General features: G+C 48.1%; 2 protein-coding genes across 3 annotated transcripts in view; both read right to left on the bottom strand.

The window, feature by feature from the left end:
* SYNJ2BP (synaptojanin 2 binding protein) overlaps positions 1–3,989 on the bottom strand; it is a 95,418-nt gene extending 91,429 nt beyond the window's left edge. The window contains exon 1 of one of the 2 annotated variants that reach the window (XM_051620319.1): positions 3,453–3,989. In XM_051620319.1, the coding sequence (XP_051476279.1) occupies positions 3,453–3,519 (67 nt within the window). In that variant the 5' untranslated portion in view covers positions 3,520–3,989. The remainder of the gene's footprint in view (positions 1–3,452) is intronic. The other variant, XM_051620321.1, reaches the window with a different exon arrangement.
* A 5,921-nt stretch (positions 3,990–9,910) lies between these two features.
* On the bottom strand, positions 9,911–12,825 carry LOC127385954 (disintegrin and metalloproteinase domain-containing protein 21-like). The gene has a single exon (XM_051622239.1). It carries the CDS (start codon positions 12,533–12,535, stop codon positions 10,364–10,366), a length of 2,172 nt encoding a protein of 723 aa, XP_051478199.1. The 5' UTR covers positions 12,536–12,825; the 3' UTR covers positions 9,911–10,363.
* Between the last annotated feature and the right edge of the window lie 3,496 nt (positions 12,826–16,321).

Below are 16,321 nucleotides of genomic sequence, written 5' to 3'. Positions count from 1 at the left end.
GGAATACGCCTCTTCAGCACAGCATGAAAGGAAGGGAAAGCATTCTACATTTCATGGGAGGCTATAGTAAATCATTACCTTTGAGCAACAAGAAATCATGCCTGACAAGCATTTTGTGAGCTGGGAAACAGAGTTAGGAAAGGCAAAGAGCACCAGACCTTGACTACAGATGAAGAAACAGGCAAGAGCAGCTGTGCTACCATACCAACTCAAGGGCACCTAGAACTAGAAGGGTCCCCTTCCACATCTAAGAAGCTGGAACTGGCATCCTTCACCTCCAAGAATTAGATTAGCTCAGATGAAGCTATTTCAAATTGTATGTAATCACTTTGTTCTGTTTTAAGAATTCAAAACACGACAGGAAATTAAGTTCTCGGATTTAAAGCAAAACAAAAAGGAGTGCACATACATTAACCAGAACTGATGTCTGCATTTTTGTTATGTATTGCTCTGTAAAGTAAGCCTTGATTACAGACATTCAGCTGGAACCAGCTGCTGGATTAAAGTGCAGTTAAAGATTAAGACCTTGTTTCATTGAAATCCAGAAGAACAAATTTAGTTCAAAATCTGGAAAACCACCCGTTACGAGACCACGTTCGCCACTGCACATTCCCCAAGAAGAGGCTTGCAATGAAAAAAGAAAGAAAAGGAAAAAGCAAAAAAAAAGTAAAAAAGTAAAAAAAAAAACCCTCAACAAATATACAATCAAAGTAAACGGAGAAAAAAAACCTTTTTTTTTTTTTTTTGACATAAAACAGTCATTCAACACCTACTATCAGGAACAGGTAAGAGCAAATTCTTCCCATGTTCAGTCAGGCTGATTTATTTATTTTCTCTTTCTTTCAGACTTTCTCTCAAAGGTGGGACTAAAAGCATTGAGAAGGAGAGTTGCAAATGAAAGTAAAACCACTCTGTGTCTGCTAGGAAGCAGCATTTTACATCAGTCATAGGAGATCAAAGGATGTACAAGATGAGTCATGCTATTTTAAATGTACATCTACAGCTGGGAAGAATATTAACATCAATCTTGCCACACCTTTTCTTTTTTTTTTTTTTCCTCCCCTTCCTGGCAGCTACAGACAAATGAGAAAGAAAATGGAAGCAGCAGCAGATTGAAGAAACACTGACATTTCAGCTAGACTAATATCTATTCCAAGAAGGGACAGTTGTGTGCAATAACACACCCTTCGATGGGAATTAAAAATATATAAAAATCCACAAAACTAAAAATTATTTGCTGTTAAGCCAATAACCTGGGAACAGGGGGATCAATATTACAGAAAGTATAAGGCTGAATCAACATTTATTAAAAAGCCAGAAAGAAGGAATCGGAGGTTTAGAGTACATTTAGTCTCTCCCACACACATAAATAACCCTAAACATACATATGTCTGTGAGTGTGTGTGTATATATATATATATATATATATATGTGAAAAAAGTGTATCTTTTTCAAGTTTTCCCCCACAATTGGAAAAATAATAATGGCTTTTATCAGCAGGGGCAGTGTGATCTTTGTGACAAACAGAGGCAGCAGCTTATGTTAGACAAAGTTAAGTATTCACAGGGCTTTTTCACTGTGTCCTTTCCAGCACTTAAATTTCCACTCAGGCTAAAAATATCTTCCCTACCATTCCTTGAGCTCTCTGCTATTCTCCCCTTCCAGCTCATGCAGCCATAGATAGAGACACTGCACAATAAGGAGAAAAGCAGCAAGGGGAAGAAGAGAGCACATGGCACTGAATCTCTTGTCTACAAAGGGCCAGGAGTGGAACAGCAGAGCTTTAAAAGCAGACTCTGGGCTAAACTTCTGACCTTCCCTGAGGCCACAGACCTCCCTATGCCTCAACTATTCCCAAACCATAAAAAGTCAGTAAAAAACCCCAAACATTAAAAAAAAAAAAAACAACCAAACAACCCAAACCAAAAATCCATGATTGGAAGGATTAGAAAAAGAGAGATGAAATAATACTGCAAATTGAACTGGTGAAGTTATTTAGTCTTCCATAAAACCATATTTTCTGCCTAATTTCAGCCTAGTACTTTAGAAATAAATTTGAAAAAGAGACTATACACACATTGCTTTGCTACTAACTATATTCACCATGTCAGCAAACTTTTGCCAGAGATGCTTAGCATCAGACCTATTTTTAAAAAGTTGCTGCTCTGATTAGAAATATTATGGGATTAGAAATATTATTATGGCTTTACAGATAATAGCATTTTGTTCCACAAGAATAAATAACAATTCAGATGGTAAATGCATCAAGGTTGTAAGGGGCTGTAGGATCTTCAAATCAAGTGACCTAGTTAGAAACCTAACTGAAAATTCACAGCCCATCTTAATGATGGGAGCAGGGCTACTCGTGGTAACAAGATTTAAATTGTCGTGGCCGCGTTCAAGACTTCTCAGCTCTGCCCTTCAACATCCCCCTTCACCTTCATCAAAGTTTTAGGTTCCCAAATGTATGGAAGCGGTTTTCCCCATTATTTTAGCCAACAATTTTCACCGGCAAGCGTGGCTTCGCTACGTTCAGCGGGTGGCTGTGCTGGGAGGGCCACACAGCCTCCAGCCGGGTGGCCAAGCCGGCAGGCAGGGGAGGCGGAGGGGCTGCCTGCTGGGTGTCAGTCGCTGGCACGGGGGCCCGCAGCCCCACGCAGGCACTGCCTCCGTCCTGGGGAGAGGAAAACGTGTGCCGGCGCTGCGGGCTGGGGAGGCACGGCCGGGCAGCAGGCACACCCCGCAGGCCCGGGGCAGCAGGGCTGGCGCGTTTCCTTTCGTGCCCGCTTGAATTCAAGGGAAGGGCCCGTGCAGAAAGCACAGCTCTGGCTCCCCAGCCTCCCCGGAGCCGGGGCTGCTTTGGAGCCAGGATTCCACGCCGCAGCCACGCACTGAATGCTAACTCCCTGCGCTTCCGAAAGCGCAACCCGAACGGGCTGTAAGGACAAGGCGGGCGGGCAGGGTGTGCAGGCTGCCCCGAGGCAGCAGCGCAGCCCGCAGCAGGCCGCGCCGCGCCGCGGCTCACGCACCCCCCGCGCAGCCAGCACCAGGCGGGCGGTGCCGAGCCCGGTCACCGCGGCTTCACGGGCCTCGGAACGCCCCCTGATCTGGGGCTTCCAGCACGGCTCAGCTGCTGAGCACCTGCCGCCTCGCTGGAAAGCCGCGGGAGACGGCAGCCCGGGGACAAGCAGAGCGGCTGCCCCCGAGCCGGCAGCGGAGCTCCGGGCAGCCGACAAAGCCCGGCCCCGCCGCGCTCCCTCCCGCAGCTCCCGGGCCGCTGCCGCGGCGGGGTGTCCGCCCCGGGCACGGGCACGCCGGGCAGGAGAGGCCGCGGGGGCCGGGAAGCTGCCGGTGCCCGGGAGCTGGCTCCGCGCTCCCCGTCCTCCCCGCCCGGACCCCCCCGGCCGCCCCGGCGCGGCAGGCACCGCGGGGAGCGGCCGCCGCCGCCTCACCTGAGGGCCTGCGGGTGAGCCTGATGAGCTGCTCGGAAGAGCCGCCGCCCGCCACGCTGCCGTTCATGCTGCGGCCTGAGGCTGCACTCGGCTCCCGGGGCAGCCGCTGTCGTTTCCTCGGCCGCCGCCGCGCCGCGGAGCGCTGGGAGTTGTAGTCCGCGCCCCCGGGGAGCGGGGCCCGCTGCCGGCCGGAGCCCCCGGGCCGGGCTCTGCCGACGGGCCCGGGCCTCACAGCAGGGCGGCAGCGGCAGCGGTGCCGGCGCTCGGCCGGCGGGCAGCACACCTCCGGTGGGGCCCGGGCGCTGCGGCGGCCTGCGGAGCGGGGCTTCGCTCGCCAGCCCCCGGGAGCGGCCCTCCCCGCAGCGGCTGAGGCGGAGCGGGCCCTGGGGAAGCCTCCCGGGCTGCCGGGTCAGAACACGGCGTCCTCCCGCCCGCCGGAGGCTCCCTGCCTGGCCCCGCATCGCTCCCCGGCTGGAGGCGGGTTTCTCACCAGGGTTCAGGAGCGGGTGACGGAGTGCTGGGGTGCGAGGGGCAGGGAAACCTCCTTCCAGCCCTTGTGACCGGCCACCCGGCAAAGCGGGAAGCAGCTCAGATGGTGGCGGGCAGAAGCAAAAGCCCGACAGCAGCCAGGGAGCACAGAGAGCACCGACGCCAGCTGCCCTGCCATACAGCCATAGCCGTAGATTCAGAACTCCACATGGAGCTGCTGTGCTGGGAACAATAAATACCTAATTATGACCCACAGAAGGTGCTTGGTTTGAGGGTAAGGGAATTTTCCTCAAAACTCTGCAGAACAGGTAGGTACCTAGTAAGAAAAAGCCAAGTAGTTCAACTTTCCATCTAACAGAGTAACCACTTGAACCTGGGACTGCTGTACCTCCAGGAGTTTTTGAGCCAATAGATTATTGGGGAAAAGACAGCAAGGTAAATTGTATCCCCTATTTATTTCCTTATTAAACTTTACCCTTACCTGTTTCAGCCCATGCCACACATGTGGCAGCACAGACAATGACAACAGGGAACAATGATCAGGCCCTGGTGCAACTCAGTCACCCAGCTGCTTGGCAGTATTAGGACAGACATGTCTACACACTGCAGGAACTCTTCTGATGAAAATGAGGACCAGGTGCTCTGGTCTTCAGTGTTACACTACAGATCTGCTTGTTCAGTATTGCAGTATGGTTAACAAATATTTTTTTATTCATTCCAAGATTATCTGCATTTTTGGATTTCTGAGTTTAATGGAGAGAAGCAGCCTGGGTGCTGGATCTCTGGGTTAGAGGAAGAGTGTGCCACATGCCTTAATGCTACAGCAGTAATGCTTAGTGCCAAGCTGAGTGTCAGAACACCTGCCTCAGAGGTGGGAGACAGGCATTCAAGGCCAAATTACACCTGCAATGACAAGCAAAACCATGAGCTATCTATCACAGGAGGCTTCTTAAACCACTAAGCAGTCCAGTTTCAGTCCAGTTGCCACAGTAATGTTGTCCTGGGTATTGATTAAGAACACTGGAAAGCAAAACCTGTATGATGGCCATCAGTTATTTCCCTCCAAACTCAGGTTCTGCTAATACAGCACTTGGCAAACTACTTGAAGATACATGCTGTACCTTAGCAGCAGTTCTAATGTATTTTAGAGATGACAGGCTTGGCTTAGAACAAAAATGGTTTTCTTTTGATCTCAGATAACTGCAATATTAAAACTTTTTTTTTTTTTTTAAAAAAAAAAAAAAGCCTTTTTTAGCCAGGAAGAGTTTGTCTGGGTAAATCATTACTCCTTGGCAGCTCCAGGCTTCACCAAACAGCTGCTGGCCTGCTACATGTTAACAGCTACCCTTAATACCTTTCTGCACTGGCACAGATCATTTCATGTGTCTTCACAGTCAGACACTTCCTTCCAGCACCATTTCACATACTAGACTGACCCACATCTCTTGAGAGATGGTGCAGCAGCAGGAGCTGCTAGGAGGAAAATGAAGGGAGGGAAACCAGAAAGATTAGGACTGAACTTAGACTTGCACCTTCACGTCACAACATAGTAGTGGGACATTTCTAGCAAACCACTAGAAGTATCAAGATTATTTGTTGCTATGGTGAAATCAGAAACAACATTTTCACAGACAAAAACTTTATTAAGGGAGCCCACACATTTTATAAAACATAGACTAGTTTTGTTGGGTTGTGTTTGTCTTTCTCTTATGTCCTAAGCAGAAACAGAAGAAAAGCATATGGAAATACTCCTGTCCAAAGCTTGCTGAAAGCTGCCTCTAAATTAAGTCATGGGTTTTTAGATCGATCTTCAACCACAGAGGAAAATGGGAACTAAAGCATTTTATTGCTTAGTCTCTTCCAAAACTGCATTTGCAAGTGAGCTTTCTAGGCTAAATTGTGCTTGCTTAACACCTGTTTCTTCAGTATGCAGGTCTGTAAATAAGAATTCTCTCAGTGTTTCCCTGTCCTCAGCATAAATCTTTCCTTGGCAATTTATGGTATACTACCAATCAACAACGGCAGGCTATCACAGCCTGACATTTCTATCACTGTGGTTTATGCATTTAAAAAAAAAAAAAAAAAAAAAAAAAGTCTGTTGGCACTTACCGGTTGTGCACAGCTACTTGGAAGGTGCTGGGTGTAGTGCTTGTGTTACTTTTTTGTCCATCTTTCACTTAGTACACATCCCCCTTGTCTGTCACATATGCCTTGCTACTGACACCTGAATTACAATTGTTATTTCTCTGAGGAATCCACCCACAGACAAACAGGCAAACAAAAAAACCCCAAACATCTCTGGTTATAAGGAATAAATTTGGGGTGTTAGTCAAGGGGCAGTTGTCTTGATATAAACATGGGAGTAACTTTCATCTAATCAAAACCATCCATGTTGTGTCAGGACAGGAAGTGCAGCCTGCTGAACAATGTGTTCCCTCATTTCCCCAGACAAATCTAGGTAACAATTTAAAGGCACATTTGCTTTTAGACAAAATGCCATGAAGAAATGTGAATCATATCCTTTGTATTTCACATCCAATCATAATGTAACCAGCTCTTTTGGGATGAAGAACACAATAATTTAAGAAAAAATGTACAGGAAATTGTGTATTGTAAAAATGTGTCACCCCAGGGAGGCAGCAAAAGTTCACCATCATTAGCTGTAGATGCACCAACGTCTTCCCAAATGTTGCAAGTGTTGGGGTCCTTATCCTGCATTTATGGAATGTTTGTTAAAAATGTGGTCTTCACTTTTCAAGTACAAAGAATTTTTTTGGTAGTGGACAAGTTACTCCAGAAACATCTATCCTTTAAAATAAAGTTTTCACTGTAAATCTGGACTACAGACTCCTCTTTATGCTGATGTGGTTGAAAGATCTACTCACTGGTATAATATAAATAATAAAAATAAGAGTGTTATTTCCACATCCCTCATATTTTTTCATAAGTTAGGCACTTTTTCCAAAGTTCTATCTCCTGTTAAAAAATGAAACATACAGCACTTCTGTGTGGCACACTGTAGAGCTGCAAGGACACATTGAGCCGGCAAGAGAGCCAACTAGGGAAAGGGCCCTGCTGGACCTGCTGCTTGTTAACAGAGAAGGTCTTGTCGGGGATGTAAAGGCTGGAGGTCGTCTTGGGCAGAACGATCACAAAATTATAGAGTTCTCAATTCTTGAAGAAGCAAAGGGAGGAGCCAGCAGAACTGCCACCTTGGCCTTCCGACAGGCAGACTTTGGCCTGTTTCAGAGCATGATTGAGAGTGTCCCTTGGGAGACAGTCCTGAAGGGCAAAGGAGCCCAGGAAGGCCGGTCATATTTCAAGAAGGAACTCTTACAGGCACAGGAGAAGGCCATCCCCAGGTCCTGAAAGAGGAGCTGACAGGAAAAAAGACCAGCCTGGCTAAATAGAGAGCTTTTGGCTGGACCTCAGGAACCAAAGGAAAGTTTACAGCCTTTGGAGAAGGGGGCTGGCAACCTATGAGGAATGCCAAGATGTAGTGAAGCTACGCAGAGGGAGAATTAGAAGGGCCAAGACTCAATCAGAACTCCACTGGGCCACTGCGGTTAAAGACAATGAGGATTTTTCGGTGTATCCATAGAAAAAGAAAGACTAGGGGAAGTATTAGGCCCAGTGATGAATGAGGTGCGCGCCCTAGCGGTGGAAGACACAAAGACGGCGGAGTTCCTGAATGCCTTCGTTGCTTCAGCCTTCACTCCTAAGGCAGTCCCTCATGAATCCCAGACCCTGGAGGCAAGCGAAAAGGTCTGGAGAGAGGAAGACTTTCCCTCGGTAGAGGAGGACCAGGTTAGAGTCTGCTTTGCCAAACTGGACATCCATTAGTCCATGGGCCCTGATGGGGATGCACCCATGAGTGCTGAGAGAGCTGGCAGATGTTATTGCTGGGCCACTCTCCATCATCTTTGAAAGGTCATGGAGAACATGAGAGGTCCCTGAGGACTGGGGGAAGGTCAATATCACTCAAGTATTCAAAAAGAGCAAGAAGGAGGACCCAGGGAGCTACAGGCCGATTAGTCTCACCTCTGCCCCTGGGAAGGTGATGGAGCGATTCATTCTGGATGTCATCTTGAAACACATTGAAGAACAGGAAGTTATTTGAAGTGCTCAACATGGATTTACCAAGGGTGAAACATGCTTGGCCAATCTGCTAGCCTTCTGTGATGACATAACTGGTTGGCTGGATGACGGGAGAGCAGCAGATGTCATCTACCTTGACTTCTGCAAGGCTTTTGTCACTGTCTCCCATAACATCCTCATTAGGAAACTCAGGAGTGTGGGCTTAGATGAGTGGACAGTGAGGTGGACTGAGAGCTGGCTGTGTGACAGAACTCAGAGGGTTGTGATCAATGGAGCAAGGTCAAATTGGAGGCCTGTAACCAGAGGTGTCCCCCAGGGGTCAATACTTGGTTTCATCTTGTTCAGCATATTCAGCAATGACCTGGACGAGAGCACAGAGCGTATACTCAGCAAGTTCACTGATGATACCAAACTGGGAGGGGTGATGACAGTCCAGAGGGCTGTGCTGCCATCCAGCGTGACCTGGACAGGCTGGAGAGCTGGGCAGAGAGAAACCTAATGAGGTTCAACAAGGGGAAGTGTAGGGTCCTGCACCTGGGGAGGAAGAGCCCCATGCACCAATAGAGGTTAGGGGTGGACCTGCTGGAAAGGCGTTCTGAGGACAAGGATCTGGAAGTCCTGGTAGACAGTAAATTATCCATGAGCCAGCGATGTGCCCTTGCTGCCAAGAGGGCCAATGGAAACCTGGGGTGCATAAGGAAAAGTGTGGCCAGTAGGTCGAGGGAGGTCATTCTCCCTTCTACTTTGCTCTGGTGAGGCCACATCTGGAGAACTGTGTCCAGTTCTGGGCTCCCCAGTTCAAGAGAGACAGGGAACTACCTACTAGAGAGAGTCCAGATGAGGGCAACAAAGATGACTGGGGGGTTGGAGCATCTCTCTTATTAGAAAGGCTGAGAGAGCTGGGACTGTTTAGCCTGGAGAAGAGAAGGCTGAGAGGAGACCTTATTAATGCCTATAAGTATCTAAAGGGTGGGTGTAAGGAGGATGGAGCCAGACTCTTTTCAGTAGTTCCCTGTGACAGGATGAGGGGCAGGTGGAACACAGAAAGTTCCATTTAAATATGAGAAAAAACTTCTTTATGGTGAGTGTGACAGAGCACTGAAACAGGCTGCCCAGAGATGTTGTGGAGTCCCCTCCTCTGGAGTTGTTCAAGACCTCCTGGATACAGGATTGTTGAGTTCAGACCCTCCTGAATAATGTGCTCTAGGTGAACCTGCTATAGCAAGGGAGTTGGACTAGATGATCTCTAGAGGTCCCTTCCAACTCTGACTAATCTGTGAATCTATGATTCAGTAATAGTTTAAGAAGCAATAATAAGGGAAACAAAAATATCCCCCTCAGACTGTTAGAAAAAACATCTATCAATACTGTAGGAATTCTGGGTGGGGGGGTCTTGCAGAATAGTGTCAAATATTTTAGAAATCCAGTTAACTTGTGCAACCTCACCAACAGCTCCTCTTAGCGACAACAAAATACATTGCACTTCTCAGAAGAACTCAGCAGTCAAGGCACTGGAAAGTTTCCAGAAAAGAAAGACAATCTGTTCTTGTGAAATGTCAAGTCTGGTGTCACTATGCTGATGGTTCAGAAATGTAATGCTTACTGGCATGATCTGGATAATACTTCTCAACTGTCTCACAAAAGGATGACCCTGTTCTCTGTGATCTGTCTCCCACCTGCAGGACTACTCCCTATAAACAGCCAGAAGGCTTATAACACAGACACCTGCATCTCACTGCAATACCTGTTTCTTGCCTACCTGTGCATCACAGATGTGAATGAAATGAAGACTACAAAAGCAATTTTTTTTTCCTCTTTAGTTTTTAATGAATAACAGAAGTAAAATGTTCATAAACATCTCTCCCCCTGAATTGGAGAAAACATTAGATGGAGTAAATCGGAGCAAATTACTCATTTATACCTGTTCTACAATGTTCACATTTGTAAACTGTTGGCATGAAAAAGGTGCGCCTACAGTTTTCCTAACTAGTTCAGTTTAAGAGCTCAAGGTGCGAAGAAAAAAAAACAACCACCTTACTGCCTGCATTTATTAACTTGAAATAATCAAAGATAACATTTACTCTGCATTTAATGATATTACATGAAATTAGAACTATTAGATAGAATATGTTGAATATTAGAACTATTAGATAGAATGTGTTGAAATATTTTGATGAATTATCAGCTGGCTCTGCTCACAGATCTCCCCAGGAGCATCCAAAGTTAATGCTTGTTGGTCTTTGGCAAGTGCTTAGTAGTGGAATTTTATTCACAAGCAGGTATTCTTCTTTAGGACCTGCTGGCCTTTCTGCTATTTGAAACAATTAACTTCTTCTGCAGAATTGGGCCTTTTTCCTCCTAAGACATCCGACTATTTCCCACTGATAATACTTGGCAAGGGTTATTCCAAGGACACAGATAAAAAGGCTACATACTATTATTCCTGGTTTTGCACTGTGAAAAATCATCCTGGCTGGAGGGGGTCCACTGTCAACACTCCCTCCAAATCCTTTCCATTCACAATATGGAGGAGCCCAGCCGTACCTGCAGTGACAGTTCTTACGATTGTTACATGCTCCTCTGTGATGACACATTGTCATGTTACAGTCGTAGTTCAACAGTGACATGCTGGTACACGTCCTGTTGATACAAAGCTTATCAATACCACATGGTGTGCCATCTTCCACTGCCCCCACATCAGCTGTCGGCATCCCTGAGTGATAATCTAGACCCCAACACTTTTTACCTCCAACAGGCGTTTGGACTACTGTTACATGGTTCTGCAAGAAAGGCAGTTTGTCTAAGTTTTCACATTGGATCCTACCACATAAGATATTCTCAATGCTGCATTTTTTAAAATGGGTGTTGTTCTGAATACCACAATTCCCAATCCGGTCCCCTCGAGTGTTCACTGCTTTGAAGCAATCTGCAGGAGCGGCCCTGGCTTGCTTGCCAAAGAGATGCTGGCACTGTTTACTGTGGGAAGGACATTTTCCTCGATAGCAATAAGCACCATCTTTGCAAGGGGTTCCATCTTGTACGTACACGTCTGGTGGGCACCAAGGGGAAGTCCCATTGCAGTACTCTGGCAGGTCACAGTCGTTAGTTCCTGCTCTGCAGAGCGTACCTGCTGGAAGGACCTGACAACTCTGGCAGCATTTTCCAGAAGCACAGACTGAACCTGCAGTAAACTTACAGTTTGGCTGACAACAAGGATCTTTTTTGCAGTTTGATTCTGAACCACAGTCACATTGCTCTCCACTTTCTACTATCTTATTCCCACAGTATTCACGCTTCATGGTGTAGGAAGTACCAGGTGCTGGTGGTTGATGAATGCAGCTGGCACCATGTCCAAGGAGGTCAAAGTAATCTTTGTAACTGCAGTCACTGAATGCATCTGTGTCGACATTGCTTTTGTACATAATGCATTTCTTCCGTCTGCATTTACAGCCCCATTCATCATGGTGCATCCCAAGAGTATGGCCCAGCTGGTGGACAAAGGTGGTAATAAATGAGGACAACTTCCCTTCAGTGAAAGAAGCAACTGCTGATGACCACTGGTTATCACACATGGACCCTAGAAACGCTAATCCCAGGCTCCTTCCAAAGCTCTGGAATGTAAACAAGTGAGCAGTATCGTGGCGCATCCGTGGAGACAGGTCTGACTTACGCCATTCGTTAAAATCATCCAGTGCCTTGCTGATAGAGTCCGTAACGTTTATGAGGTTGCTTTTGGTCCAGATCTCCAATCCCACAAGAAACAGACGAATAGAAAGCTGTTGGTACAGAGAGTCTCCAATGTTGATGACTTCTATGACTTGCCTCAAGACTTCGGAGTCATTCCTGCCCGACTTCACAAACCACACATTGTCAACGACCACTACTAACTTCACATACCTGACGTGTCTCCACCAGTCCCTCAGCATCTCCTCCTCCTCCTCCACCACCTGGGGGGCCCTGAACCAGGGCAGCAAAGCCTTTTGGTGCTCCATCTCCTCCAGGGTCAGCCCGCAGGTAGGACTCACAGGGTCACTGGCCTCCTCCATGCGGTAGAGCACGTGCTGGAAGGCCAGGTCGCCAGGGACAGGCTTGATCTCGTACATGCCGTCCTCCACCCAGAGGACGCCGTGGAGGCCCCTGCCACAGGCGCTGAGGGCCACCAGGGACCCGGGGCTCCCCTGCACCTCGCCCTGGTAGAAGCAGCTTTCCTGAACGAAGGGGTGCTCCTCCCAGCGGGCCCCATCCCTGCCATAGGTGACCAGGGTGAAGGGGCGAGAGACCAGGCCCCGCCTGGGCCGCAGGCGCAGCACCCACGGCCGCCCGTCGACCTCCAGCCAGTAGGAGACAGTCGGGGGGCTGGCGTCAGCCCGGGGGCTCAACTGCCGCGGGACGGTTACCCAGGTGGCAGCGACACGCAGATCCCCAGGCAGGTCCCCAGAAGCGCGGGGACGCCCTGCCAAGCCCAGCAGCACCAGCAGCCCCAGCAGGGCCCCCATCGCTGCCGCCCCACGCCCCGCGGGGAAGGAGCGCGGAAGGGCCCTGCCTGCGGGAACTGCCCGGAGGCCTCCAACTGCCCCAAGGCCTCCAACTGCCCCACGGCCTCCAACTGCCCCACGGCCTCCAGCATCGCACAGCCTGGAGGGCTGCAGCCAGGACGGGGCAGCACTGCAGCCCCTTCGCCTCCTCTCTCTGGAAATGGCACCCTGCTGCCTGGGGGCACGTGTCAGAAGGCTGCAAGGATGCCTTGAGACATGCCCTGTAAGCTTGTATGGAGGTTCTCGTGGGGAGGAACGCACAAATTAGCCTAGATCAAGCACATTCCCAGCTTTTTATAGCATTCCCTTTGAAAATAATAGGTGTTCCTGAGCAGACATAGTGAGGAGGGGCCCCGGCTCAGCTTCACACTCCTTGCCACGGATGTGTTGAGCAAAGGGATCATTTGGTTAGACCACAAGGGGGAAAATCTGTTTTAATAGCTCAAAGGCTAGCTTTCACTTTGTTCATTTTTTTAAAATAAAGGATAATTTTTGAGTGGAGATAAGATTCAGCTCAAAAGAATATTTGGAAAATCCTATAGTTTGAAATGAAAAAACACAGAAATACTAGTCTCCTAGTAACTAGCTGGTTACTAGGACACAGAATCATAGAATGGTTAAGTTTGGAAGGGACCTTAAAGACCATCAGGTTCCACCCTCCCTGCCACAATCAGGGACACCTCACACGAGACCAGGCTGCACAAGGCCTCATCCAACCTGGCCTTGAACACCTCCAGAGAGAAGGCATCAACAACCTCCCCTAGGCAACCTATCCAGCACCTTATTACTCTCATGATGAATAATTTCTTCCTGATGTCTGACCTAAATCTCCCCTCTTTCAGTTTAAAACCATTACCCCTTGTCCTATCACTACCCTCTCTGGTGAAAAGCCCCTCCCCAGCTTTCCTGTAGCCCCTTCAGGTACTAGAAGGCTGCTGCAAGTCTCCCTGGAGCCTTCTCTTCTCCAGGCTGAACAGCCCCAACTCTCTCAGCCTGTCTTCATAGCAGAGCTGCTCCAGCCCTTTGATCATCTTGGTGGCCCTGCTCTGAACCCTCTCCAACAGCTCCATGTCCTTCCTGTGCTGAGGGCTCCAGAGCTGTACACAAGTACTCCAGGTGGGGTCTCACCAGAGCAGAGTAGAGGGGCAGAATCACCTCCCCGGCCCTGCTGGCCACACTTCTTTCGATGCAGCCCAGGATGTGTTTGGCTCTCTGGGCTCCAGCACACACTGGCGGCTCATGTCGAGCTTCTCATCAACTACCACCCTGAAGTCCTTCTCCTCAGGGCTGCTCTCCAGCCATTCTCCCCACAGCCTGTATTTGTGCCTGGGGTTGTGCCGACCCAGGTGCAGGACCTTGCACTTGGCCTTGTTGAGCTTCATGAGGTTGGCACTGGCCCATCTCTCCAGCCTGTCAAGGTCTCTCTGGATAGCATCCCTTCCTTCTAGGGTGTCAATTAAACCACACAGCTTGGTATCATCAACAAACTTGCTGAGGATACACTCCATCCCGCTGTCCATGTCTCCAACAAAGGTGTTGAACAGCACTGGTCCCAGTACTGACCCCTGAGAACACCACTTGTCACTTACCTCCACTTGGACACTGAACCATTGACCACCACTCTCTAGGTGTGGCCATCCAGCCAATCTCTTATTCACCGAGTGGTCCTTCTGTCAAATCCAAGTCTTGTGAGTTTGGAGACCAGGATGTCATGTGGGATAGTGTCAAACGCCTTGCAAAAATCTAGGTAGATGGTGTCACTTGCTCTGCCACCATCCACCATCTCTGTAACCTTGTCATAGAAGGCCACCAAATAGGTCAGGCATGATTTGCGCTTAGTGAAGCCATGTCGGTTGTCACCAATCACCTCCTTATTTTCCATGTGCCTTAGCAGATTTTCCAGGAGGATCTGTTCCATGATCTTGCCGGGCACAGAGGTGAGACTGACCAGCCTGCAGCTCCACTGGTCTTCCTTTTTCCACTTTTTAAAAACAGGGGCTATGTTACCTTGGTAACTAAATAATCACACTTCTTGGTGCCCTTTCTTAGCATGTGCCTTACGATAGCTACCACAGCTATACTTACACCAAGGGAAAAAATGGTAGAACCAGCAAGGAATTTACTTCCACTACAATTAGCAATATAAAGGGCAACTAATGGCACCAAGTACAAAAGCATAAAGCCTGTCTAGGCCACACCTGCTACATACCTACAGCAATCTGCCTTAATTACAAACTGATCGCTGATGCAAGAGACATTTTTCCATATCATGGCCTTTCTAAAGCTTTGTGCTGGCAGAGCACTGGGAAGAAAGAGCTTACAGGTACATCTACCACTTGGCTGCCATCCCAGCTCCGTCAAGACACAGCCAGAAGACAGTGATTTGGATTGGGGTAAGACAGGATGTCCTGTGCAGCACGGATGCACACTGGGTTTTTGGCACGTAGTGCTGGGATTTTACACAGCCACAGCTGTTACCTTTCAGGAACTCTTCACAACTCTCCTTTCAGCACTGAAAGCATGTCTGGGCTGAAGTCAAACCTGCTATGGCTCTTATCTTTCTCAGCTGCAGGAGATGCACCCTCCCACCACACCATCTCCACCTCTGGGATCCTGCCTTTTGGCACCAAATTCTGGGTGCTGAGTATCAGGCTGGCATGGGCTGCAACACTTACCATTTCAAATGGCCCAAGACAGGCAGTGCTCTCAGGAGGCTAAGCAGTGAGAGAAGATGGCAGAGTGCTCAGAGCCTCCCTCTGCTGCCTCCTGCACCAGGGTCCTGAGAGGGCTGGTAACCTGAGCTGGGCACATGACAGACCTAACCAAAAGCTGTGGAGGTTAACAACAGTTGTCCAAAGGGGCTTCAGATTCTGTGAACTGGCACCTTGCTCATTTATTCTAAGTGTGGGCAGCATTAATAGTATACAGGTTGTAAAACAGTACCTCAGATTAAAGGAATGAAAACAGGAGGATGCCTGCTTCTATTAGAATCTTTCTAGTTGTCCATCTAGACAGATCTTTCTAGATACCCGTAACTGTATGTTGTTTGAAATGTATTACTGCTTTACATAAAAGTGAACAAAACTGTGGACCATGTTAGCCTTGGATTTATTTTCTTACTAGTTTCAATTTTAAACTTATAGAAACTATTTTCTGTGAAGTCTTCTATGTGCAGTTAGTTGTTGAATAATTCTCCACTACTTTTCAGGTATCAGTTTAGCATTCCAGGCTTGTGAACTGCATCAGATTATGTGCTCTGAAATATACGTAACTCAGACCACAATAACTAGAATGGAAAAATCCTGTCTTCATCTTAGTGTGCGGTGCCTGTAGCGCTGTTTTTAAATGTGTACTTCTGCTGTGTGACCACTCCTTGAGTTACACTAAAAGGCCCTAGTAAATCACCCAGCAAACTTCCTAGAGACATATCTTGCTCCTTTCCCCCTGGCCCACCCCAAAGTTGCCTGCTAGCTTCTCTCTTATTATAAATGTAACCATATACTTCAGACTAGAAAGTACTCTAGTTCCATTGCTGAACTCATAGCAGGTTGTTCTTAGGGGGAAGTGTCAACGTAAGTTTGCAACACTGCGTTCAGTCCCTTATGCAAGGGACTGTTCAGGTTACCAGAGTCTTGCACTTCCCTACTGTAATCCAGTAAAGATCAAAGAGGAGGGGAGGGAAAGATTCCTATTATATGACAATGAACAAGTTGGAAGAAAAAATTACTGACCTTACAGTAGAGCAGG

Source organism: Apus apus, chromosome 5, assembly GCF_020740795.1.
Source record: "Apus apus isolate bApuApu2 chromosome 5, bApuApu2.pri.cur, whole genome shotgun sequence".
In the NCBI taxonomy this organism is placed as follows: Eukaryota; Metazoa; Chordata; class Aves; order Apodiformes; family Apodidae; genus Apus; species Apus apus.
Note: the sequence above shows the minus strand (reverse complement) of the source record. Positions and strands in the feature narration are given on the sequence as shown.

What these genes read in the sequence shown, in the direction of transcription:
- LOC127385954 (XM_051622239.1), bottom strand. Translation starts at nt 12,535, where the DNA reads ATGGGGGCCCTGCTGGGGCTGCTGGTGCTGCTGGGCTTGGCAGGGCGT.